The 25,225-nt window shown below is 38.2% G+C and overlaps 1 protein-coding gene across 3 annotated transcripts in view; it reads left to right on the top strand.

The window, feature by feature from the left end:
- Positions 1-25,225, top strand: part of clip2 (CAP-GLY domain containing linker protein 2) — a 55,984-nt gene that overhangs the window by 26,562 nt on the left and 4,197 nt on the right. Inside the window, exons 4-14 of one of the 3 annotated variants that reach the window (XM_056252881.1) lie at positions 7,689-7,813; positions 11,889-12,102; positions 13,400-13,597; positions 13,745-13,848; positions 15,171-15,231; positions 15,761-15,865; positions 19,445-20,404; positions 20,813-20,870; positions 21,647-21,730; positions 21,880-22,036; positions 24,139-24,298. In XM_056252881.1, coding sequence (XP_056108856.1) covers positions 7,689-7,813; positions 11,889-12,102; positions 13,400-13,597; positions 13,745-13,848; positions 15,171-15,231; positions 15,761-15,865; positions 19,445-20,404; positions 20,813-20,870; positions 21,647-21,730; positions 21,880-22,036; positions 24,139-24,298 — 2,226 coding nt within the window. Of the gene's footprint in view, positions 1-7,688; positions 7,814-11,888; positions 12,103-13,399; positions 13,598-13,744; positions 13,849-15,170; positions 15,232-15,760; positions 15,866-18,164; positions 18,216-19,444; positions 20,405-20,812; positions 20,871-21,646; positions 21,731-21,879; positions 22,037-24,138; positions 24,299-25,225 lie in introns of all 3 variants that reach the window. The other 2 variants (XM_056252883.1, XM_056252884.1) reach the window with 2 other exon arrangements.

The following is a 25,225-nucleotide window of genomic DNA, read 5'->3' as shown; positions in this document are numbered from 1 at the left end:
GAGACACGGCAGGCAAAAACATAGATTTTTTTTCACTGGTCAATTTTGAGATTTTGGGATATTTGTCTTCAATAACATGTCTTCTTTCAGACTTGTGGTGAAAAAAAGTCCAAAAATACACATTTAGGTTTTTATTTTACGACACTTTGTCTGTTTACGTCTGTAGATTTCTCATAAATTCATCAAAAGTAGGCGATCTAAATCCTCGCGCTGCTCCGCGATCGCGATCTGCACCCTGTCATCACACACACCGTCTCTCTCTCCTGTACAATGTTGACGGATCCAAATATGGTCATTTCCTTTTTATCAGCAACCAATCGTGAAAGTAAAAGGGCACAAATGCGCAATCTCATTGGCTGATGCTAAATCTTTAAAGCCCGTTTTCTCAAAATTACCTTTCTCTCATACTCCATGTCTGAAATCTCCACTTCGGTAGCACCTATATACACCAAACTTTCAAGTCTTGTACCTAGTTATATTATGAAGACATTTACAGAGGAGTTTGTAAATATACACTCACCGGCCACTTTATTAGGTACACCTGTCCAACTGCTCGTTAACACTTAATTTCTAAGCAGCCAATCACATGGCGGCAACTCAGTGCATTTAGGCATGTAGACATGGTCAAGACAATCTCCTGCAGTTCAAACCGAGCATCAGTATGGGGAACAAAGGTGATTTGAGTGACTTTGAACGTGGCATGATTGTTGGTGCCAGAAGGGCTGGTCTGAGTATTTCAGAAACTGCTAATCTACTGGGATTTTCACGCACAACCATCTCTAGGGTTTACAGAGAATGGTCCGAAAAAGAAAAAAACATCCAGTGAGCAGCAGTTCTGTGGGCGGAAATGCCTTGTTGATGCCAGAGGTCAGAGGTCAGAGGAGAATGGCCAGACTGGTTCGAGCTGATAGAAGGGCAACAGTGACTCAAATAACCACCCGTTACAACCAAGGTGGGCAGAAGAGCATCTCTGAACGCACAGTACGTCGAACTTTGACGCAGATGGGCTACAACAGCAGAAGACCCCACCGGGTACCACTCATCTCCACTACAAATAGGAAAAAGAGGCTACAATTTGCAAGAGCTCACCAAAATTGGACAGTTGAAGACTGGAAAAATGTTGCCTGGTCTGATGAGTCTCGATTTCTGTTGAGACATTCAGATGGTAGAGTCAGAATTTGGCGTAAACAGAATGAGAACATGGATCCATCATGCCTTGTTACCACTGAGCAGGCTGGTGGTGGTGGTGTAATGGTGTGGGGGATGTTTTCTTGGCACACTTTAGGCCCCTTAGTGCCAATTGGGCATCGTTTAAATGCCACGGCCTACCTGAGCATTGTTTCTGACCATGTCCATCCCTTTATGGCCACCATGTACCCATCCTCTGATGGCTACTTCCAGCAGGATAATGCACCATGGCACAAAGCTCGAATCATTTCAAATTGGTTTTCTTGAACATGACAATGAGTTCACTGTACTAAAATGGCCTCCACAGTCACCAGATCTCAATCCAATAGAGCATCTTTGGGATGTGGTGGAACGGGAGATTCGCATCATGGATGTACAGCCGACAAATCTGCGGCAACTGTGTGATGCCATCATGTCAATATGGACCAAACTCCCTGAGGAATGCTTCCAGCACCTTGTTGAATCTATGCCACGAAGAATTGAGGCAGTTCTGAAGGCAAAAGGGGGTCCAACCCGTTACTAGCATGGGGTACCTAATAAAGTGGCCGGTGAGTGTATTATTCCTAGCCTTATTCATATAACATTTTATTCCAAAAAACATGGCAAAAATAATTTAAGGCTATTGACAGTATATTCTGATTTACAGAATAACAAAAGTAGATATCCATAAATCCCTCTGTAATTGTTTTCCCATCTAATATGTGAACACAATGAAAAAATAATTTTTAACCTGAGTATTTATCCAATACTCAGATTTCATTTTTTGAAATATATGCAAATTAGCACATATTTAATTAGATAATGCCTAATTTGCATATTTAAACATTAAATTACAGAAAACTTGTAATACATTTTTTTCTCATCTTAATGTAGGTAATCAACTGGGAAAGTTTCATGGTGATATCGGCTAGTTAAAAGAAATTACCCTATTCACCTGTAGTGTCTCGCCTTAATAGATACTCAAAATTTTTACACATTGCACCTTTAAGAATTAAAAGTTTGCTTGAAAAAAGTTAAAAATTCAAACTCCCATCAATTTGCTATCTCTTCTACATCCCTTCTGAGATTAGTTAGCTATTGAAACTCTTGAAAAGACCTGGAAGATGTCCTTTTTGGACAAAAAAACAAAACAAAAACAAAAATTGGGTAAATTTTTATTTCTGTAGTATATTGGCGGTCATAGTGTTATTTTTGTAGCATGATGTAGAGGGGTTCTTCACACTGGTGTTATTGAGCAGACTTCTGAATGTGTCTTAGTCAGTTCAGACAGTCTGTCAAAAGACCTGTAAGGTGGATCAAGCCACTGCCAAGTTAAGGCTTATGCTGACTGATCGTGGATCTGCAGTGTTGCGAGTGAGTTGAGAGAGGAGACGGTCTGAGTCAGCTTTCTCCACTCCTCACCGCTCATCTCTGTGCTGTGCTTGTGTATTCTGCTGAATTTATAGTTCTTCTCACACCCAGAAGGTCTATTAGAAAATAGCTACTCAAAGCCATATTGTGACTTAGAAGCTTTTGCCAAACGTGCATCTGACATATGTTTTTACCCTCATAAATTGCTGCTGTTTTGGTTTGAGATGTCAGTGAGACGACATGGTAAAGTAAATATTGCACATCTGGAACGTTCCCTCAGGAATGTTTGTGTTATCACCTTATCCACGCTTGAGCGTACTGTGGCTCATCTGCCACGTCAGTTGCACAAACACAGACTCGCTCACTGGCGGTAGAATGTGATGTGTCTGTCTGGATATATTCTCTTCCGGATGCTCTCCTTTCTAATGCCAAACCGCAGATGTCTCAGGAGCAGAATGTCTTCAGTGCTCAAAACACCACTTGATGAACCTGTGAAAACATAAACAGCTCTACTGAATTTATAAACTTTTTTTTTTTAATTGCCACATGATTTGTGTGTTTTAGAAAAATGGTGAGGTCCCACAAACTTGACAGCTAAAAAAAAAAAAAAAAAAAATTTGCTTTTCACACAAATAAATGCTGATGTGGACATTTCTTTGGGCTCTCATAGGCATGAATTGGAATCCTAAGAAATTTGATTGTTCTGGTTCAGATTCCAGTTACATTATTAAGTACTTTCAGTTCAGAGAATAATTTTGTCTCAAAACCAAATGATTTAAATTTGTGTATTTGTCACTTGTTTCATATTTTAGAAGAAATATAGCATTCCGCTAGCTTCTCTTGTGAAAAAGAAGTACACTTTGGCATGCTTTTAACAAAAGTACTTTTTACTGAAATAATACACTTGAATGTAATATTTTTGGACACTTTACTCCATGCTATTTACTGTGCATGTAATGTGTTATATAGTTTAAATGTATATTAAATTCAATTAGCTTAGCTTAACTAGAGTGTTTTTGAGCCACTTAACTTGGACTTAAATATAAATTGATATGTAATTTCTTAACTTCTATTGTCTTTGAAATAAATTTACTACCAACTGTACTGACAAGTGTTTATGATTAACTAAAAAATACATTATAGGACTTGCATTTCATGTATTTAAATCTATTTGTAATTACACATTTGCAATGATGAAGTTGCAATAATACTTTAATGTAATTTCGAGCAGTTAAAAATATAACCAAGGACTTTGCAAGTGTTTTAGTATGTTAAAAATGTAGCTAATTTAAAGTACAACTAAACATTATTACAACTAAAGATTATTAAAACAATGATTTAAAATGTACTTTAGAGTAAAACGTTTAATTTATTATTACAAATTGCTCTTTTTAAAAGTGTACTAACCATAGTCGTAATAGTGTACTCTGTTTAAGTACATTCAAGTGGCCTTTTATTTCATCATTATTATATTATTTTGCTAGTACAGTTTTTTTTTTAAATTTACAGGACTAGGCTTATAATTATTGGCACACAGTGTGATCCAACTGATTCACACTCCAGCTTTTTGAACCGACCACTTAGACAAGATAAGACTGACTGACCAAAATGTAAAGCAACCAACCATAGTTACTTTTGTTTTTATGTGCCATTTAGGGGTGGATTCATTTGAAATCTCTCAAACAATAATAAAGAATGGAGTGTGGGAGGGAAACACTCAAATAATGGTATAGCCTAGTCTCCGCAAACAGTTGTAGAAACAGCACCTTGGAAAATGGCAAAAAATGTGTAAAGAACTTTTGTTGCCAGGTGAAATCATACAAACTGACTTCCAGTGGTGCGTAGAGGCCAGCCAATCATATTGGAACTGCTGAAATTTGTTCTACACGCAATTCTAGTCTGCAATATGCATCAGACAGTCCGTGATCAGATTGTGGGTGGAACATGGGGCATTCTGTCTGTGCGGAGACTAGGGTTTCCGCAAACTGACTGCTTTGGCTTTTCATTTCATTTAAGTAGAGACAGATTAAAACGTAAGAGTAGACACAACTGTAGGGCACACGTGTAAGCATGTGTTTATGCATTTATGGCCCACTCTTTGCATATCTCTTCCATCACTCTCTCTGGGAATGGAAAAATGCCTCAGACCCTCAAGAAAAGCTGTTTATATCTTTGGCTGGGAGGTATGATTGTAGATGCGTTTAGTTTTGTTCCAAAGCAATTCATGCTTTTTATCCCCAAGTATGACTTTCATTAATTCTTTGTTTTATCTGTTGCTATTCATTTTGGCTCTAGGATTTTGAATTTGGATGGATGAATGGTTTGCTGCTTTTTCATGTTCTGTTTTGCTGTGTCATATGACTAAGCATTACTGGGAAATCTTCTGGTAGACTGGTTGATAAGGAACAGTAAAATTAAATCCTTTGAAGAAACGTGCCTCAAGGTTCCGTACTAGGACCATTTGAAATCTTCTTTATGATGATAATTTTAGGTCAAGATGTAAAGTTACATGTTACTAAAATGTAGAGGTGGGCATAGATTATTTTTTTTAATCTAGATTAATCTAGATTAATATTGAAATTAATCTAGATTATTCTAGATTAAAATGGCTCATTTGAATTCTCCCGAAGGCATTCAGAATATGTGTGCTACCCAAATAATGACTAAAAGTAAGTCTTTGAGAATAGTTTGCCTCGCGTAGGGATGTGCATTTCTGCCAAAAATGCCATTCGACAATCGAGGAGCAAAAGTCGAATATCAAAAAAAAAAAAAAAAAACGCAATGACAGAAAGGGAGGCCAATTTCATCTTTAGCGAATTGTCATCAAACAAACTGTTTATTAATTGAACAAGTAACATGTTTTCGTCCTTTTTTAACATAGTAGGCTAATTGGAAGAAGAAAAAAAAAAATACGCACGACAGTCCGTTTTTGCATCGCCAATGCTCGTTAGATCAAAAAATAATGTCATAAGAATTTTATGTGAACCTGCCTTGTTACTGCAATAGCCTCATTTTTAAACAAATTAGTTTCAATCAATGTAAACTATTCGTGTGATTATGCCACTGCGCAATACACGCGCAATACACACACAATGTATTACCTGAATGAAATGAAATCGAATGTATCGTCCTGTGGAATCATTCATTCACAGACAGCTTACGAAGATGTTCAACTAATAAAGATCTTCATCGCTGGCAAAAATATGATGCATTTGCAGATTTGCATTCACTAGACTAGACTGTAGATCGGCCACTTCATCCAACGCTCTTGATGCTCTTAAATCTTCCTGTTTCGACTCCGAGTGTGAATTGAAAGCGCTTCAGACGATTCAGTGCGCGAGGAACTGAACAGATCAACTGATTCGCGAACCGATTTAGACAGATCATCTGACTGTTTGATAAAGTCTTTAAACAGAATCGACTCAAAAGAGTGATTCATTTGTAAATGAGCATCGCTCATGCCCATACAAAGGACACAGCTTGGAATAAACTCATTTAACAACGTATTGCATTAAAATAAAGTAACGAGAGGAACGTCGCCCAACGTAACAAAGTAAAAGTACACCTTGTGTCCCTGACAGGAAAATAAAAAGCTATTTATGATCCCAACCCAACTTTGATTAACAGCGATATTTTTTTTATCGCCCGATAAGAGTCTCACGTTAACGCAGCACGTTAACGCCGATAACGGCCCAGCACTACTAAAATGTGAAATTTACCTATAATGTATGATCTACAGAAATACAGAACTGCTGCACAAAGCAAATGCATTTCTGATGCATTCAAAACATTGTTTTGTGGAGGGTTTTTTTGATGGTTAAAATGCATCATATTAGTCATTCTTTAAAATGAAAAATGTGATATTTTTTTAGTTAACAGCATTACATTAAAGTGATTAAAGCCAGTATATATTGTTGTTATTTGTGGGCCAGTTGCTTGTGAGATTTTTAGTGCATTGTTTGGCCAGAATAGTTTATTAATGGATTGCAAATACTGCAATATCAATCTATGATTTTTACCTAAATTTAACTGGATCTTTTACTTGGGTGAAATGGGTTAATCTCACATAAACTCTTAGTAAATATCCCAGTCGTGAGTAATAATGACCGAAATTAGTGAAATAATTTTACAGAAACAATGTGTTTTTTGTTTGTTTGTCCTGGGGTTGATTAGGGAGAGCATTCGTAAATCTCAGATTGTGACTAGGAAACAATGAGGCTTTGAGAGTCTAATTCAGTTTATGTTCCTGTATGTCATGTTATGCATAATTTAGGAGTAAAGCTATGAATGTGACCTGCTTGGAACGAGAGCCTTTTCTTACAGCAGGTCTCACATCTTTCAGTGTAGTCGCTTTGATTGCGTGTGTGTACACGTTTATGAGAGAGAGAAATTATTTTTTACAGTAATATGAATGGATGCTTCAGAAGCACACCAAATGTGTGACATACACTTCCTTGTAACTGAAGCATACAATATGCTTTCTTATGTGTAGTGGTGCCATCACTAATGAATAGTCTGTGACCTCCTTTTTTCCCCAGTCCTAAGTTGATGAATGTAGGCCAGTTCAACCAGCACAACAGTCATTCCCAGTTACATCTCAGCACCAGCTGGCAGAGTTTACTACTCTACACTGCTGACATGCAGTGAGACTGCTTCTATCTACTTCCCTAGACTTTAAAGTTTTTTTGTTGACAGGAAGACATTTAGCTGTGGTAGACAAATATTTGGACATTTTAAGAGTAACATGCCAACTCATATTCCCGACCTCCTAAAGGTTCCAAAATATACCCTTTTCTATTTTCAAACTTCACATTATATGATTATATGTATGTGTGTTTTTGTTTGTTTGTGTGTGTGTGTGTGTGGGGGGGGGGTGTATGTATATCTGTGTGTGTATGTAGTTATATATAATTAATGTATATTAAATATAAATAAATATAATTAAATTAACCTTTCTAATCTATTAGAATACACTGACTGATTAATATTCCATATATGTAAAAACAAATATAATTTTGTCTTTTTCTGTTGCGCGTTTGAAGAGGCCAAATTTCAAACCTGTTTTGTTAAACTAAATAACTGTAATCACTTTAAACCATGTGTCAATGTTGCCACTATGTACCACTGAATCTCCTTTGCTCTCTTTTTAGGTTGGCGGCACTAAAACAGGAGTAGTGCGTTATGTGGGGGAGACTGACTTTGCCAAGGGCGAGTGGTGTGGAGTGGAGCTGGACGAGCCGTTAGGGAAAAACGATGGAGCTGTAGCAGGAACCAGGTACATCATTTGTCTTCCACTAACATGTTCTGTCTTTAGCAGCACCCTTAATGGCCTTCCAACACTAATAGGTCTCATTATTTCATGCCTTTTTAAAATAGGTTTGTAAACTATTTAGTATGTTTATATATCTCGGTTGTAGTGTGACCTAACATGAAATCAAAATGGACCTGATTTATTTTCTTAATACATCCCAGTATTATTCATCAATTTATATAGGGTATATACAGGGTATATATACACGTTATTCCTAAGGAATAAAAAAAAAAAAAAAATTTGTCTTTAGTGCTGTCAATCCATAAAAAAATTCCTAACATTTAAAGCTTTTAATTAGTGCTGTCAAATGATTAAAATATTTAATCGCATTAATGTCATAGTTAACTTGCGATTAATCTCAATTAATCACACATTTTTATCTATTCTAAATGTCTTTTGATTTCTTTTTGTCCCATTATTTTTTCTAATTTTAATGCTCTTATCAACATGGAAAAGTGGATCGGCTTTGTGCAAATGTTTTTTATTGAAAACAACATTGACAATACTGTGTTCAATTTCACACTAAAACATTCTCACTTGGAGCAAATAATCTCTCACACAATGTAACACTGTCCATCAATAAAAGGGTGAAAGAAATACTGACGAGGTCCTGATATTGACGAGGGGGTGGAGAATTCACATCAGCTGTGTGTGTGTGTGTGCTTGGCCATCAAGTGGTGTTTCAGACTGGACGTGCTGCGATGCAAGCTCAGTTCACAACGACAAAACACACAGATCACTTTGGTCTTGTCAATGGGACCATTTGGCAACTTTTTAAAAGTAAACTTTTTTAATTCAGAATCTTATTGGCATCCATTTCGGCGTCTCGCACTCGTCATCCACTCAAAACGTAACGTTAACCAACTATTTGGCCGGCTCGCAACAAGTGTGTTTCCGGTCTAGCTAGATCCGGTGCTTTCAGACAGGATGCGGAATGCGCGGCGCTACGCCAGTTTTCAAAACTTTTTGGATGCCAAAAAGTTTCTATTGGCCGCGCTGGTAATCGTCACAGCGGCAAAAGTTGAACTATTTCGAATTTTGACCGCGGTGTGCGTGCCGCTGCTCTTGCGCTTTGGTCGACGAAGCAACCAAACGTCCTCGCCCGGCGCAAGCCATTGAGATCAATGGGTTTCATAGCGCAGTGCCGCGAATGCTGCATCCTATTGCAAAAGCATGTGAAAAAAAAAATACAAGTTTGCTAGGCCAAAAAGACCGTTAATCTCGCGATAGAAAAATGTATCGCGTTAAAATGGGTTTGCGTTAACGCCGTTAATAACGCGTTTAACTGACAGCCCTACTTTTAATATATTTTTATATTGTAATAATTTCACAGTTAATCTCCAAATTAATGTAGAAACAACATAAACGCATTACTTTTTAGGTCTGGTTCTCAAGGGAGCACCTGGAGATGCTGCTTGGTACTCACACTACAGCGGCACACACACTTATCCTACAAGCTGCCCAAATGGAAAATAACATTATTTGAACACTGTAGAAATTAAATATTGGTTCACCTTTGTTAAAGCTATATTTTTTTTATCAACCTTAATGACACGTACAACAGCAGGGATATTAGGCTGCTGTCACTTTAAGACCGAATCCACAGTCCGAATATACTGACACACACAACACATCCGGTTTCTTTCTCAAATGTTCACTTATGACATAACCGAGAGAATACTTGCCGAGACGGGTATTTTGACATAATTTTGTGTATGTGTCAGTTGAAGAGCAAGTATACGTGAAAGAAGAATCAATTCGGTGTTCGAGCGCTGTCTGAAACGTGCCTCTCTCTCTCTTTTTCTTTCTCTCTCTCTCGCGCTTCTGCTGTGTGTGTGCGCGCTTCTGGTGTGTGAGGCTCAGAGGCTGTGCGGACAGATAACAGTGCTCCAGTCCCGATTTTGCCGCCTCTTCCGCTTTTAAATCGTTTGAATGTGTAAATTGGCAAGACAAAAGATGTCCAAATGATAAACTTTCACTCTATGATGGTTAAACTTAGCAGTTAATCAGTGAATCACATGCATGCCGAACCGTGGGGCCTGGTCCGTATAGATCCCGTATCAACCCTAATAATTAATGAACACACTTATCATCATGATTGCTATCTTACCAGAGATTGAGAAAAATCCTACTCCAGTGAGTAAACGTGTCCCTGTCCCCAAAAATGCCCAAAATGTTGGTGCTCAAAAACGCTTCCCTCCACTTTTTCTGCTACGTATCGTTTATTTTTACCACACATGCGCAGCAGTTATATGCACCCCTGAACATAGACAGTATATTTTAGGTATTTGATCTAACAGGTAGGAAACATACAGAAATGTAATAAAGTTATCAAACACTTCACAGTCTTCACTGCATAAATTATAATTTAAGTATAGATTTGTCCTTATTAAAGCTACAAAAGTTAGTCAAGAGCAGTGATTGATTTTCTCTTTGTCTTTTGTTCTTTGATTTACTCTAATGACATCACAGTAGCAGGTTTATTAGGCTACTGTCACTTTAAGATCTGAAGCACATGACGTGGATCTGACACATATTCCATGACCTCACAACTCTTTATGGTCATCTAAGACTTTATTTAACTCATTTAAGACTTTGCTTACGAGGATACTTGACAAAGCTTACATTTTGTCATAATTTTGTGCTTTCGTCCGTTCAAGCGTGAAAGACAACTCAATGCAGCCGTGCGCTGTCTAATGTGGCTTTCTGTGCGCATGAGTTTCACAGACCGCACGCCAGTACAGATTTAAGTTCTTTTTTGTGTCTTATCACGCTTGAATGGTTTAATAGCAGTAGAATGAATGATAGCGTGATCATATACTATAGCGCAGCCAACGGATGATGGGAATAAACGGATGCTGTGATAATTTGCTAAATATTTTTAACGCGTTAAACTGAAAAAAAAAAATGTATTGCATGCGTGTTCATTTTGATAGCCCAAATATATTTCAACATCTAGTAATTTGCTCTGCATTCTGTTCACAATCCAAACAATTCCTGATGGACAAACTCCCATCCTAAATAGTTTATTAGGGAAATAATTACTGAAGAAAAATGGGTTGCGAGTGCAGTTTCATGTAGACCTTTAGTATTAGGATACAGGCCAGGTGACCTGCACATGTAATGGTTCACATGCTGAGCCAAGGTTAAACCTCAGCTGTCTTTTCACTGAAGAACAGGGATGGTTGAGTGCCAAACAGGAATAAACCGCTTCATGGATACTCTTTAATTGTTGACATTTGGCCCAAGGCTGGATTTAGTAGATTATGTAGTTTGTTTTTATAAACGACGGCTTGACAGCCTGGACATCTGCCTGTTCAGTTTAGATGATAAGAAACATTTTCTAAGAGACAGCAGTAATCTATGATGAAAGCCAGTATATATTGTTGTTATTTGTGGGCCAGTTGCTCTTGAGATTTCTAGATTTTTAGTGCATTGTTTGGCCAGAATAGTTTATTAATGGATTGCAAATACTGCAATTTAATTTATAACTTAATTTATTCCTTGAAAGAATTCTCTTCTCAGACTCACAAAGTCAGCATTTATTTGATTTTACAGTAAAATCAGTAATATTGTGAAATATTATTACAATTTAAAAGAACAGTTTTTTTATTTTTATTATTGGAATATATTTTAAAATGTAATGTATTCCCGTGATGGTAAAGCTGACTTTTCAGCATCATTATTCCAGTCTTCAGTGTCACATGATTCTTCAGAAATCATTCTAATATGCTGATTTGATGCTCAAGAAACATTTCTTATTATCACTTTTCTCCGTGGTCATATTTTAATATTCATGTGCCAGTATAATGAATGTGTTGCAGGTCTGTGTTTTATTGGTTGTTGTTTCCCCACTTCCCACCTTCTACTCTCCCACTTTTCCACAGCTTTACACGTCCATTTCTTGAGACTTTTTCAACTCGGAGGTGTGAACGACCAGGCTAAAGCATGACACTTTAATGTTCTAATGTTCTATATGTTACCCTTCAAAATACTGCATTTCCTCCCTCACATCCGTATTCTCTCTGTCTCTCCTTAGATATTTTCAGTGCCCACACAAGTTTGGCCTCTTTGCTCCGATCCACAAGGTGATTCGGATTGGCTTCCCATCCACCAGTCCGGCTAAAGCTAAGAAGAGCAAGCGTATGGCCATGGGTGTGTCGTCTCTGGCTCACAGCCCCTCCAGCTCCTCCATCAGCTCTGTCAGCTCTGTGGCCTCCAGCGTGGGGGGCCGACCCAGCCGCACTGGCCTGGTAAGACACTCTATAACGTCATGAAGAAAGTGCCAGTGCAAATCACAAATGTCTTATGTTGACATTTTGCAGCGTTGCTTCCTGATCCCACTGTCATAATGTCACAATCACTTTATTTTTGTCCTGGGGTAATATAAGGCTTTTTTTTTTTTGATAAGAACCTCTGGTGCTCTTCACGTGTCGGTCAAAAATGCAGTAGCACCTCATTGCAGTACATGAGATCCAGGGGGCGGTGTTGGATCCAGATCTAAGGGGTGGAGTGGGTAGGATTAGGGGTGGGGTTAAGGATCAGGGGGCGGAGATGGGTAGGTTTAGGTATATGTAAGGTGGGAGGAGTTGGATCTGGATCCAACTCCTCCCCCTGGATTTTGTGTTCTGCAGTGAGGACCATCTCCAAAAATGACTGAAATAATCATTTTTATTTTAAATTCATTGAAATTCATTATTTAATATTTTTATTTCGCTATAATAAGGGGATTTTATGGTACTAAATTATAATTTTTTTATATTTTAAATAAAATATTTTTTTTTATTTACGCTGTAATTATAATCCATTTATTCACTTTTTGAGCATAGACCTGAAAATGAAATTTAACTTGATTAAACTTAAAATGTCATAAATCTTGAATGCTTTAGGCCTTTTGTTAAATTCGATTATTTGTGTATCTGATTAGAATCTGATCTAAAATTATTGACGTCCACACTGTGTATCGCAACTGTTCAGATCCGATTTGTGTGTCCATGCAGCTCTTCCGTTTTCCGTAATATCTGCATTGGTTTCTATGGCAATGACATTGCGTTGGTAGGCATACGCCAAAAACAACAACAACAACCGTAACATGGAGGGGTTTGCAATAGAAATGTTGTCTTGTTTAAATTTTACGATGCCGTTGCACTGAACTACTGCGTCTTGTTTTACTCGAAAACTTTGAGAAAATCAAAGCCATAAAGTTGTTGTTCAAAATTTGAGCCTGGTATCTCAAAAAATAAGCTTTCAGTACGATTTTGTTTGGCCGCAATACCAAAAGTTTTCACTAGATGAAATTCGTCTCCCATTCATTTCCAATGCGGTCATTTTGACCGCGAGGAGCACAAGTGTGACTATTTTTCTCAGGACCATTTAACCTGTTCAAATCATGTCCTTGATTTTTTTTGTTTTGTTTACATAGCAAGTGCCAAAAACCTTTACCAAGTTTCTTACCATTCCAATGAAGAAAAAAATAAAGAAATGTAAACATTTGCGGCCATCTTTGTTCTGATTTGAATTAAGTTGACGTTTTGCCTTTTTTTCGCGCAGTTGACCGAGACGTCGTCGAGGTACGCACGGAAGATCTCTGGGACCACGGCTCTGCAGGAGGCCCTGAAGGAGAAACAGCAGCACATAGAGCAGCTCCTAGCCGAGAGAGACCTGGAGCGGGCCGAGGTCGCCAAGGCAACCAGCCGTATCTGCGAGGTGGAAAAAGAGCTGGCGGCGCTGAAGGCCGGACATCTGCAGGTGTGACTCACACATATAAACACAACACTTACACGAGCATTTCATTTACTACACTTACTCACAAATGCAAACTTATACGCTCCATTTAACAGCATATTCATATGAATTTCTGACGGAACAAATGACCTTTTCTCTTATCTCATTCAGTATGCAACGGAGGCAGAGAGCAACCTACAGCAAGTCCGAGCCGTGCTGGCAGGCACTCAGAAAGACAAAATGGAACTGGCCAATCAGCTTGAAGAAGAGAGAAGGTAGAGGTTTTTTTTTTAAACCTCACATACATTGTATAGTAGTATCCTGACATTTGCTGTTAGTGTTATTGAGTCATTGTTCTTCACTTAAAGGTGAACTAAGTATTTGTTTTTTAATAAAAAAACCCCCCACAAAACTGAAGAGCAGATGAGAGTGGGGTAAGCTGGGACACTTCTTTCTTAAGATGTCCTCTAGACAAAGATAAATAACAGCCATTTCATTATGTCTGTTTCCCTCTGATATTTGAAGAAAGCGTCTGGATCAATGGTTCTAAACCAGGGGCCTCGGCAAACATCCAAGGGGGCCACTGGGTGACTTAAAATTATTCAAGTGAAATATATTATTATCTATGCAACAAATTTTAATGTTATTAATAATAAAATGAAATGGTCTTAATTGATTTATTAAACTTTAATTAATCTTATTAAAACCATTGCATAAAGGTAATATTTCCTTTTTTCCTTTAATAACTGTTGGTTCTGAGCGCATCCCAGTTTATGTTTTTATAAAACAATTATTAAACAAATAGAAATAAAAAAAGCAAGTAGCTTTTGTCATAATTGTAGCAGAAATATTGGCACAAATATCTTACCTTGTATTGAGAGACCTTTAAAAAAATTGTGTTGGGCAATGGGGGCCTTCAAGTCAAAAAGGTTGATCATAGAGTTCTCCAAAAATATTATAAAGATAGCGTGATCTAGTTAGGAGTTGATTCAGTTGGAATATCTATACTACGTTTCAAATAGAAATAAAGTAGGGAATTTTTTTTCGTAATGGACAATAACAGAAAAGTTATTAAAAAAATTATAATTCTGAATATAAAAAGCAAGGAAAAGGTGTAATATTCATTATTTCCTGCCCTCACCCCACTGCTTTTAGGGAAAATTCTTCATCTAATGATTTGGCTAATCATTATCCATGAATTTTTACATGGTTTTATACATTGGTAATAAAGTTTGGTGGAAAGTTTAATTTGACATGCAAAGAAATGTTTATTACTGTTCTTATGTTCTCTTAATTACAGCCTGCAGTATATGATGAGATATATAATTGTGCTCTTTGCTAGATTACCAGGGCGACACAGCTTACCTTACGCTGATACATCATAGCCTACTGTTCACAAAAAAGACATCCTTGTCATGGGTGATAAATACTCCTGCGAATAGTGGTGTTTGGCAATTAAACACTTTTGTTTTTGTGTGATGCTGCATGCACACCAATAGGTGTCAGCATAAAGTCCAATACTTCTTTATCTGCCAGCGAAACAAACAAATAAATGAATAATGTCCTGACACCTGGTGGTTATTATGTGTTATGACAGGAAAGTGGAAGATCTTCAGTTCAGAGTCGAGGAAGAGTCCATTACCAAAGGAGACCTGGAGGTATCTGCCGTTTTTACTACTACTTTACTGGAAGATGGTGTGTTATTTGTTTGTTTGTTTTGTATTGTTTTTTAATTGGAGGATTTTTAAGATAATAGATTCGTAGAAAAGAAAAATGATGCTATTGCTGAATCATACAATTGATAAAACATTTACAATGTCTTTCCAAATATTTTCAGTCCTCAAAAATCTTGCGTTATGAATATTCGACATGATCTATGACCTTATGACTGTACGAAATGCTGAACACACTACTTTTACAGTCTTATTTTCATTTGTGAAAAATTAAATATGGTGTCCACTCAAATCTGTTTAAATATCATTTTAAACACATGTCCTTCCATCCAGCCCTATACTGTCATGCTGAATTTAAAAACACTCTTTCCTGGCTTTAAACCTCTTCACACGTTGGTATTATGATTGGTGCATAGCAAAGACCTGTTAATCTTTTTCTCTGCTACCTATGTGTGTCTTTTTTCTCTCTTTATCTCGTGTCTTTTTATTTCCCCCCCTCTTTTTCTCTCTTTAGACTCAGACCAAACTGGAGCATGCCCGTATTCGGCAGCTCGAGCAGTGTCTGCATTTGGAAAAGTCCAAAGCAGAGCGGCTTCAGAAAGAGTTAGAGGAAAATATGGTAAACATGCAGGGAGAGGAAACACTGTAGCCATCTCTCCCATTGCCATGTTTCTGCCACTTTATTAGAGCCCATGTCTATGGGCCTCCACTGCTTGTGCTTGACTGACCAGGCCTGGGATCTCCATCATTCACAAAAAGCTGACTTGTTTGTTAGGGCTGTTGGAAGTTAATTCGTGCAACTGATTCGATATATTTAGTCTAAGCAAGTGGATCAGAAAAGATCAGATATTTCAATCTTTTGGTAGATTTGGATCAAATTTAATCGCACCCATTATTTTTGCATTTACATTGTTGAATCAATTGGAATTTACTCCAGCTGTGTTGGAGATGTTGGAGATCTTAGTCTGTCTCTTGTGGGGCAGCACTGCTCCTGACAGCCAGCAACTGCTTTCACCTTTCATTTGCAAAATATTTTTTCATGTCTATCTTTTTCTTGTTCTCTAAGCATCTGCCCGAGACCCTCTGGTGGAGTTGAGATGTTATCTTCTGATCTCACTTCCCCACATCAGCCTTCATTTAATTTTTTATATGGTGAAATAAAGCCTCCAGCCTCTAAAAGGGTTGTGATAAAACTCCCTCTGACACATCGACGTTGTATTTGTACCCCTAATTTTTCTATAATTAATGCTAAGGCATCACTGTTATCATTGGTCATGCATATTTTTCCTGTTCCTCTTATTAGTCCTTGTGCTGGAGACAGGAATGTCTTAGAAATGTGTGGTGGAACCACTATAGCAACACCCTGGTGACCACCCAGAACAACCTAGCAATGCCCTAGTGACTGACAAAACACCCTAGTTATAGACTAGTGACCACTCAGAATACTTTGGCACCTGACTAGACACATCCAAGCAAGCACAAAGAACACCATACAAAACACCCAGAAACCCTCACAACTGCCTAGCAATCCCTTAGTGACCACTCAAAACACCCTCGTAAGAACCTTGTGAACACCCAAAACACCTTAGCAACTACCTAGATACATCCAACCAAGCACATAGAACACCATACAAAACACCCAGAAACCCTCACAACTGCCAAGCAATGCTCTATTGACCACCCAGAATTCCCAAGAAATGTCCTAGTGACCACTACCAACACCCTATCAGAACCCTAGTAACGCCCTAGTGACCACTACCAATACCCTAACAACACCCTAGTGACCACCCAGAACTCCCTAGTAAGAACTTAGTGTACACCCAAAACACCTTAACAGCTACATCCAAGTGAGCATGCAGGACACAATAGAAAACACCCAGAACACCCTCACAACTGCCTAACGATGGCCTAGCTGCTACAAAGTAAAACACACCCTAGCTACCAACTAGCAAACGCCCAGAACACCCTCACAACTGTCTAGCAACACACTTGCTTCCAACCAGAAAACCCTAACAGCCACCAAGCAATGCCTAGCGACCACCCAGAAGATGCTAGCAACCTTGTAGCAATGCCGTGGTAACCACCCAGAATACCCTAGCAACTGCCTAGTAACATCCTAGTGATCACCCGAAATACCTAGAAATGTTCTAGCAACCACCTAGTAATGCCCTAGCTACCCACTACAACATCCTTAACACTCAAGTAAGCAGGGCTTAAAAAAAAAAGTAATTTTTTTATTATTATTTTCTAAATAGTAGTGGTTCTACACTAACCTGCGCTGGATATAACCTGCCATTGATGACATATCCTCGGAAAAACTCCTACAGCTAATGCCAGCACGTTGCCTTGCGACTTACATAGGATGAATTTACAGCCGAGCGCGGTCATTTCACTCACGTTGGATGCGTCAACGTCACATTTGCGTAGAGGCCGTACTATTTGAATTCATGATTGGTTGAATGATGCCAAATTAAAATCTTAAACAGAACGATAAAATAACGTTATTAACCAGTTAATCGTAATTTCAAATAAGCGTTTCTGTTCAGAACGTTTAAACTTGATTTCGTTTTTTGTTTGTTCCTGTTAAAATTGAATTGTTTTTGTGTTCGTTCCTTGAACCGATTCAGAGCCCTGCTAGTAAGTGTCTAGCAATGGCCCTGGATACACCCAGAACACTCTAGCAACTAGCTACCAATGCTCTAGCAAACACACAGAAACACAAATGCCCTAGTAACCACCTACAAACACCCTAGCTAGGGCCTAGCAATGTGGTGGGAGTTTTGCATGGAGAAGCTCCAGACACATTTACTTCAGTAAATGTAAAAGTGTAGTTTTGGCTGTCATTGTGAATGATGGTGAGTGAATCCAGCACAGTCCAGGCACTCTAATCAACAGGATTTCACATTTATCATTAACAGGTCAGAGGCAGGTTCCAGCCAGCACCCATGAGGCTGGGCAAGAGTGTCAAGGTGATATAAAGGGAGTAACATACTGTGTGGTTTTAGAGTGACCTTCTCCTTTAAAGATGAACATTTATATTTAGATGCGTGCTCCTCTCACTTCTCTCTTGTGGTTTGAGACTTCATCTATGAACTCTTGTAGTATTATCTGATCTCTGATAACCCCTAATGATATTTTCCTTGGAAATATCAAATTTCCAGATGACTCCACAATGACTAACATTAATATTTGGTGTGCTCTCTGAAATGAAAAACATCTTCAAATATATTTTCTTTAAACATAGTTTGAATCATAGTAGTAATTGCCTGTGTTCCTTTGGACTTGCTGTGTGCTGTGCCATTTCATATTTGCCTGGCTGCTTCTTGATGGACAGATTGAGGAACGCTTGCTTGGGCTTGAATTCAACAGGAATGCTGGTGTAGTTTCTTAGGTTGCACTATATCTGCTTTTTTGCACATGCGAGAGCCATTTTTCAAGAAATGGTCGTTCACTGAAATGTTTGCAGGGCAAGCAAAATGTTTTGTTTGCTTCTAATGCCTTCCAGTTGCAAATCTCCAGTGGGCAACTCTCTAAGAGATTTCATTCGGATTATCAGCAACAATACAATGTTTATTTAGGAATGCACAATATATAACCATTGGCTTTTACAGATAGCCAATATTAATCATTTTTTTGTTTTTAAATTTAATCGGAAAAAATACTCCCTTATATTATCTGCTTCCAGTATAATAATAATAATAATTATTATTATTATTATCAGTATCATAATACACAGTTCTCAGTAGTCTGATATACTCTACTCTAAAAAATACAAACTGTAATGCAAAAAAATAACGAATTACATTTGTAAAGTTCATTTGTAACTGTGCATCATGGAAATATATTTTATTTAAAGGGAAAAAATTGTTGTCTGGACAAAATTACTTTCATTATTGTAATATTACAATATTAATAATGAAAATTGTGTTTTATTGAGTTATGTTTAAGTGTCATTCAAATAATGTCAGAGTGGATAAAAGTTTATATTGTTATTTTCATCACCATTTTGTCATTAATACGATTTTTCCAAAAAATTTGCTCCGTTTAGAATCACTAATTAAATCCTAAGACTAAGGTCAAAGGTCTTATTGAAAAATCACTAAATCCTTTGAGAGTTGCCACTGAGCAGAAGAACTGGAGGCTTTGGCATAATAACGGTTTACGATGCAAGATTTATGACCCTCTCTCTGTCCTCTAGCAAACTACAGTTGAGGAGAAGAGTCGTGTTATGCAGCTGGAGGAGGAACTGGCCCTGCGCAAGGCTGAGGTCGAGGAGCTCCAGGTTCGGCTTCAGAGAAGCTCCTCCGGCCCAGGCACAGATGCTGGAGACTGCGGGCTAGGCTTAAACTCGGAGACTCTGGTCTTGCGGGAACAGCTTCTCTCCGCAGGCCGCGAACGTCGCGAAGAGAGCAGCCAGCTGCGCGAGAGGTACGAGGCGTCCCTGAGCACCAGCCAGAAAGAAGTTGAACGCCTTAAAGCCACCACAGATCGTCAGGGCCAAGAGATCTCTGACCTGAAGCAAAGACTTCAGCAGGCCACTCGTGAAAACATGGAGATGATGGACAGCTGGAAAGCCAAGCTAGACACTTTGGTTGGAGACCATCAACGTGCTCTAGAGGAACTAAAATCCTCATTAACGGGAGATCGTGGGGCCAGTGAAATCGGAGAGGGTGAAGGAACCACACCTGAGATGAGGGCTGCTCTGGAGAGCTTAAAAATGGAGCATCAACTGGAGCTAGAAAACTTGAAGGCCAAGCATGAGATTGATGCCGCCATGATGGCCAAAGAGCGCGAAGACCTACGTGCCCGACTTCAGGATCTGCGGGACCAGCTAGAGGAGAGCGAGCAGAACTGGAAGATCCAGGTGGAAACCAAGAGCAACCAGCATACTCTGGAGCTCAAAGAGGTTTTAGAGAAGCTCCAAAAGGCTGAGTTTAGGATCAGCGATATGGATAAGTCCCATGAAGAGCATAAAAATGCCACCCTACTTCTTAAAGAGCAGCTGGAGCTGGCTGAGAAGAAGATGGTTGATTATGAAGCCCTGCAGAAGGCTGAAGCTCAGAGCCGAGCAGAGATCCTCTCTCTGCAGGAGAAGCTGAGGGTCAGTGAGAACCGACTGCAAGCTGTGGAGGCGGATCACAACACCCAGGATGTTAATGTTAGTGACCTCTGGGACAGTACACATTTGATCATTTTTAATCATAAAAAAGGGTAGAGTTGTAGTTAATGTTATCTTGTAGATTAGTCAAAAATTCCATTACATACAGGGCTACAATTGGAAGTTGATCGTAAATCTTTGAACCCAGTCCGAAAGGATCCTAATGGGATTAATAAGCATGAAGATCCTACTGGATAGACTGAAATCCTGAAAAAGAATTGTATGAAATTTCCATTAGGATCCAGTGGGATCTTATTTGATACTTAGATGATCCTTATGTGATCCCATTGAAATCCTATCATATTAGTTCCAAATTATAACAAAAATTACAAAATGAATCCTGTTCAAACTTTGGAAATTGTTGACTGGGGTTCACTTAAATGTTTTTTATATTTTCTCACTATCCAGATGATCGAAAATAATGACAACTCTGAAGAGAAGATTAAACTGAAACAGAATATGGAAGGTACGTGAACAAATTATTATGTTGTATCTTGAAACTAATGTACTGTACACTACTGTTCAAAGGTTTGGGGTTGGTAAGATTGATCAGATGGTCAGTTTGATTGCCAAGATTCTTACAAGGCTGCATTTTTTGAGCAAAAATGCTGTAAAAACAGAAATATGAAATATCACAATTTAAAATAACTGGTAATATATTTTTTATTTCAGTGTCACACGATCCGTCAGAAATCATTCATCAATTTGCTGATTTGGTGCTTAAGAAACATTTCTTATTGTTATCAATTTTGTGCTGCTTAATATTTTTACTGGAAGCTGTGATCTTTGATAAATAGAAATTTCAAAAGGACAGCATTTATTTGAAATAGATAAGACATTTATAATGTTATAAAATATTTCACATTTGATCACTTTGATCTTTGATCAATTTACATTTCAAAAGGACAGCATTTATTTGAAATGTAAATCTTTTATAACATTTTAAATGTCTTAACTGTCACATTTGATCACTTTAATGCATCGGAGCTGAATAAAAGTATTTATGTCTTAACAAGGAAAGAAAACCAAAACTTGAACATTAGTGTACATAGCTGAGTTGACAGTGGTGTACTTAATCCTTCTGGTATAATGTTTAATTTTTCTTTTAATCTGTAATTATACCGTAGTTGCTATAACGAAAAACAGAGTGAAACACCATGGTAATAATAAACATTTTCAGACATTTCAGAATGTGAAAAATGTTTTCTATGCCTGTGTTTATAACTTCATTCATTCTATTAGAAACTCTGGAGAAACTCACAAAAAGGGAAAAAGAAGTCTCCACTCTAACAACCCAAGTAGACGCCCTAAAGACCCAAATAACTGGTAATTATCACATTAAAGAGTGCCATTTGTCATTCTCATTATATTTTTTATAAAAGAACAAAGAGAGCTATATTTAACATAACATAGGATGATGTTGGTGATATTTTGTTCTCTTTCTAACCATAAAATCAACTGCATCTTTTGTGTAGCCTTGGAGGAAAAGGTTCGTTTGGGAGAGAATGCGGCAGAAGGATTCTTTAGGGAGAAGACGCGTTTGGAGGCGGAGCTGGAGTCCATGACCAAGAAATCCCATGATGCATCAGGCCAGCTGGTGATTATTAGCCAGGAGCTTCTGAAGAAAGAGAGGTAAAGAGCATTACATGGACTTAATGACAGGTGTGAGGTTTTAACCACTTGATAATGACAACATCTGGAAAATGATCGTCTCGGTTAATATTCTTTGATAGTCTTTCTTACACTTGTACACTTGAAACTAGTATGTACTTGAAATTAGTAGTCCACCTTCTGTTGTATCCCTGTCATGAAGAACCATCATCTGGATTGTATTGCTTTCCAATACACCAGGATAAATGGTTACCCATGTACCATTGCTGATTGTAATCCACTCAAGAGCAATTTAAGTTAAAGACAATTACGTTGATTAAAACTGTGACCTAAACATCATTAAGCCTTTTCAGTCAATGCTACATGCTGACAGTGAATATCCTGTCACATGTGACGTGACAGATCGCTGTATCATCCTCAGTTCAAACAGTGCGGTTCTGCTCTCTCTTTACTACTATTTATAGCACGAAATAAACATGAGAAAGAAACAACTTACTGAAATTGACACTCAATGTGTCAATAAAACAATGCCAACAAACCAATTGCAAACAATGTCAGGAACCATTTGATGTTCATAGCTAGATTTTTTTTTGTGTGCTAAATATTCAAAATAATACCATATTCAATATGTTTTACTTCACCTGTTGTCTTCATTATAATGTATGTTTCAATAAATCTGCCATAAAAAAAACATTTTTATTACAGCCACCATTTAATTTTCAATTCACATTAGAACATTTCACAATACATGTTGTTTCAAAGCAGCTTTACAGACAATGCGTGTCAACATTACAATTTAGAGTGATCTGTTATCAGAGGTGACTGTCCAAGTTATGTATTTCATGTACATATACAAATCACACAGTTAGCTTATAATGTATTCCTTTAAGGCAGAAACAATGAGATCGTCGAGGTAAAGAATACATGTTTGTTAAAGGGGTCATATAATGCCATTTTTGTACAAGCTAATATGATTCTTTAGGGTCTAAATTAAAAGTTTGTAATATACTTTAATTAAAAATTCTCATTAGTATTGTAAGAAAACACTTATTTTACCTGGTCAAAAACAGCTCTGTTATCAGCACGCCGTTTCAGTGCATATGCCTTTAAATGATCATGAGCTTTGCTCACCCCGCCTCTCTGTTCTGTGCTTACACCGTTTGTAACACAATAACCATAACGCGCTGTTCATTATAAACGTGGGATTATGAATTATATTGAGAACGTTGTACATAGAAAACATGCCGTAATGTACCCTAAGTGTAAACCTTAGACGCATTCATTGTGAAGCGTGCAAGCGATTTGCAAAGATTAATATAAAGATTAATAAAACGTTACACTCACTTCAGTTGTTCTAGAGGTTCAGCAGGAACACGAATAGTTGGTACCGAAACTTTATTCATGAGCAGCTTCTTAGCAAAACCAGCTTTATACTGACCCTCCTTTATAAAGCAGTCTGCTGAGAAATGATTCGCGCAAACATGAGAGCATTGACGTTGCTCGTGGGGAATATTCCCTTCGAAAACAAACTCAGCCACTGCGTCTTCAGCGGTTCGGATTTAAGAACATTAAAATGACTGCTGTGTTCGTTATTACACCCAAGAACAGAACACCACAATCGCTTAGACGCCATTCTGCTCATAGACAGTGCTCCAGCATATCAACAATGACCGCGCCGGTCCGCGCAGACTATGATTGACAGCTGGCTCACGAGCGAGGGCGGGTCTGTGTTGAAACGCTGCTGTCAATCAACAAACGCGGGAGGGGCGTCCGACCGTGTGACGTCACACGGTCGAACGACTCGATTTGAGGCAGGGGAGAACATATAAGGAGATTAAAACAAAAACACTGGATGGATTTTTATCATTATATGATGTTTGTGTACAGGCACTGCCAACACACATTTCAGTACAATCAACTTGTAAAAGTGCATGTACCATTATATGACCCCTTTAACATGATTAGGATATATAGACATTTTTTGCATTGGTTGATTAGGATATATAGACTTTTTTGCATTGGTGCATTGGTTTAAATGTCAATAACAAATTAGTTTTTTTATATATTTAGTTTTATGCAAAATGTTGTCTTTTCCTGTGTGTGTGAATGGGAATGCGTATCAGGAGCCTGAATGAGCTTCGAGTGTTATTGCTGGAATCTCCGCGCCACTCTGCAGGAGTGGACCGGGACATTAGCCGTGAAGTTCACAGAGCGGAGTGGAGGATGAAGGAGCAGAAACTACAGGATGACATTAAAACGCTGCGGGAGAAACTTTTGCTGCTGGTGAGACACATGGGCAGAAACCTGAGACTACAGCTGTTGTCATTTGTTTTAATGGCAAACATCTTATGCCATTGACACTTTTAGGGGGCTTTCACACTGGGCTTGTTTGCTGCGGTCCGAGCGCGACAGTTCCCGGTGCCCCCGCAGCGTTGGCCTGGTTATACACTTAACTTGATTCTATCGAACCCTGGTGCACTTACGTTCATCTTACGTCATCACAAATGTGCACTCCGCATTATAGAAAACAGAACACGGTCAATATATTGTGTTTTTTCTTAATCTGGAGCTATTATGCGCAGCAGAGTAAACAACACTTGGGTTTACTGTATGTGCGTCGCATGAAGGAAGCGTTCTGCTGCTCGCAAACGGAATCTTTAGAGGAGATAGCGGATTGCCATTTATTTTCTGCCTTTATTGCACTCGCTATGTGCGATTACACTGCAGGCTCACTCTCGCTCGTATCCAAGGTAAATCATCAATGCTATCATCCCTTACGTGTGTTTTATTGAACTAAATATATCGTCATCGGCTAAACGCAGGTTACTTTTCTTCCTGAACAAGTGCGCACCCGAGTCCGTGTTGCTTTTACATTCACGTTAACGTCGAGTGCAACCAAACTCAGAACTCCTTCTTCAGGAAGTCTCGGGTTCGGTACCCGAGTGCGCACCCGGGTCCGCATGACAGCTTTCACATTAGCAATTTGTCATGCGAACCGTGTCCCGTTTCGACCTAAACTGCCAGTGTGAAAGCACCCTTAAATTAAAATGTAAGATTTTAAAAAATGTGACAGTTTTAACCTGTTTTCTATTTTAATTAATATATTTTATAATGCAATTTATTCTTGAGACGGCAAAGCTGAATTTTCCACATCATTACTCCACTCTTCAGTGTCACACGATCTTTCAGAAATCATTCTAATGCTACGTT

Source organism: Rhinichthys klamathensis, unplaced genomic scaffold, assembly GCF_029890125.1.
Source record: "Rhinichthys klamathensis goyatoka isolate OS25496 unplaced genomic scaffold, OSU_Roscu_1.1 h1tg000099l_1, whole genome shotgun sequence".
In the NCBI taxonomy this organism is placed as follows: domain Eukaryota; kingdom Metazoa; phylum Chordata; class Actinopteri; order Cypriniformes; family Leuciscidae; genus Rhinichthys; species Rhinichthys klamathensis.
The sequence above is the reverse complement of the archived record's forward strand: the minus strand, read 5'-3'. Positions and strand labels throughout refer to the sequence as shown.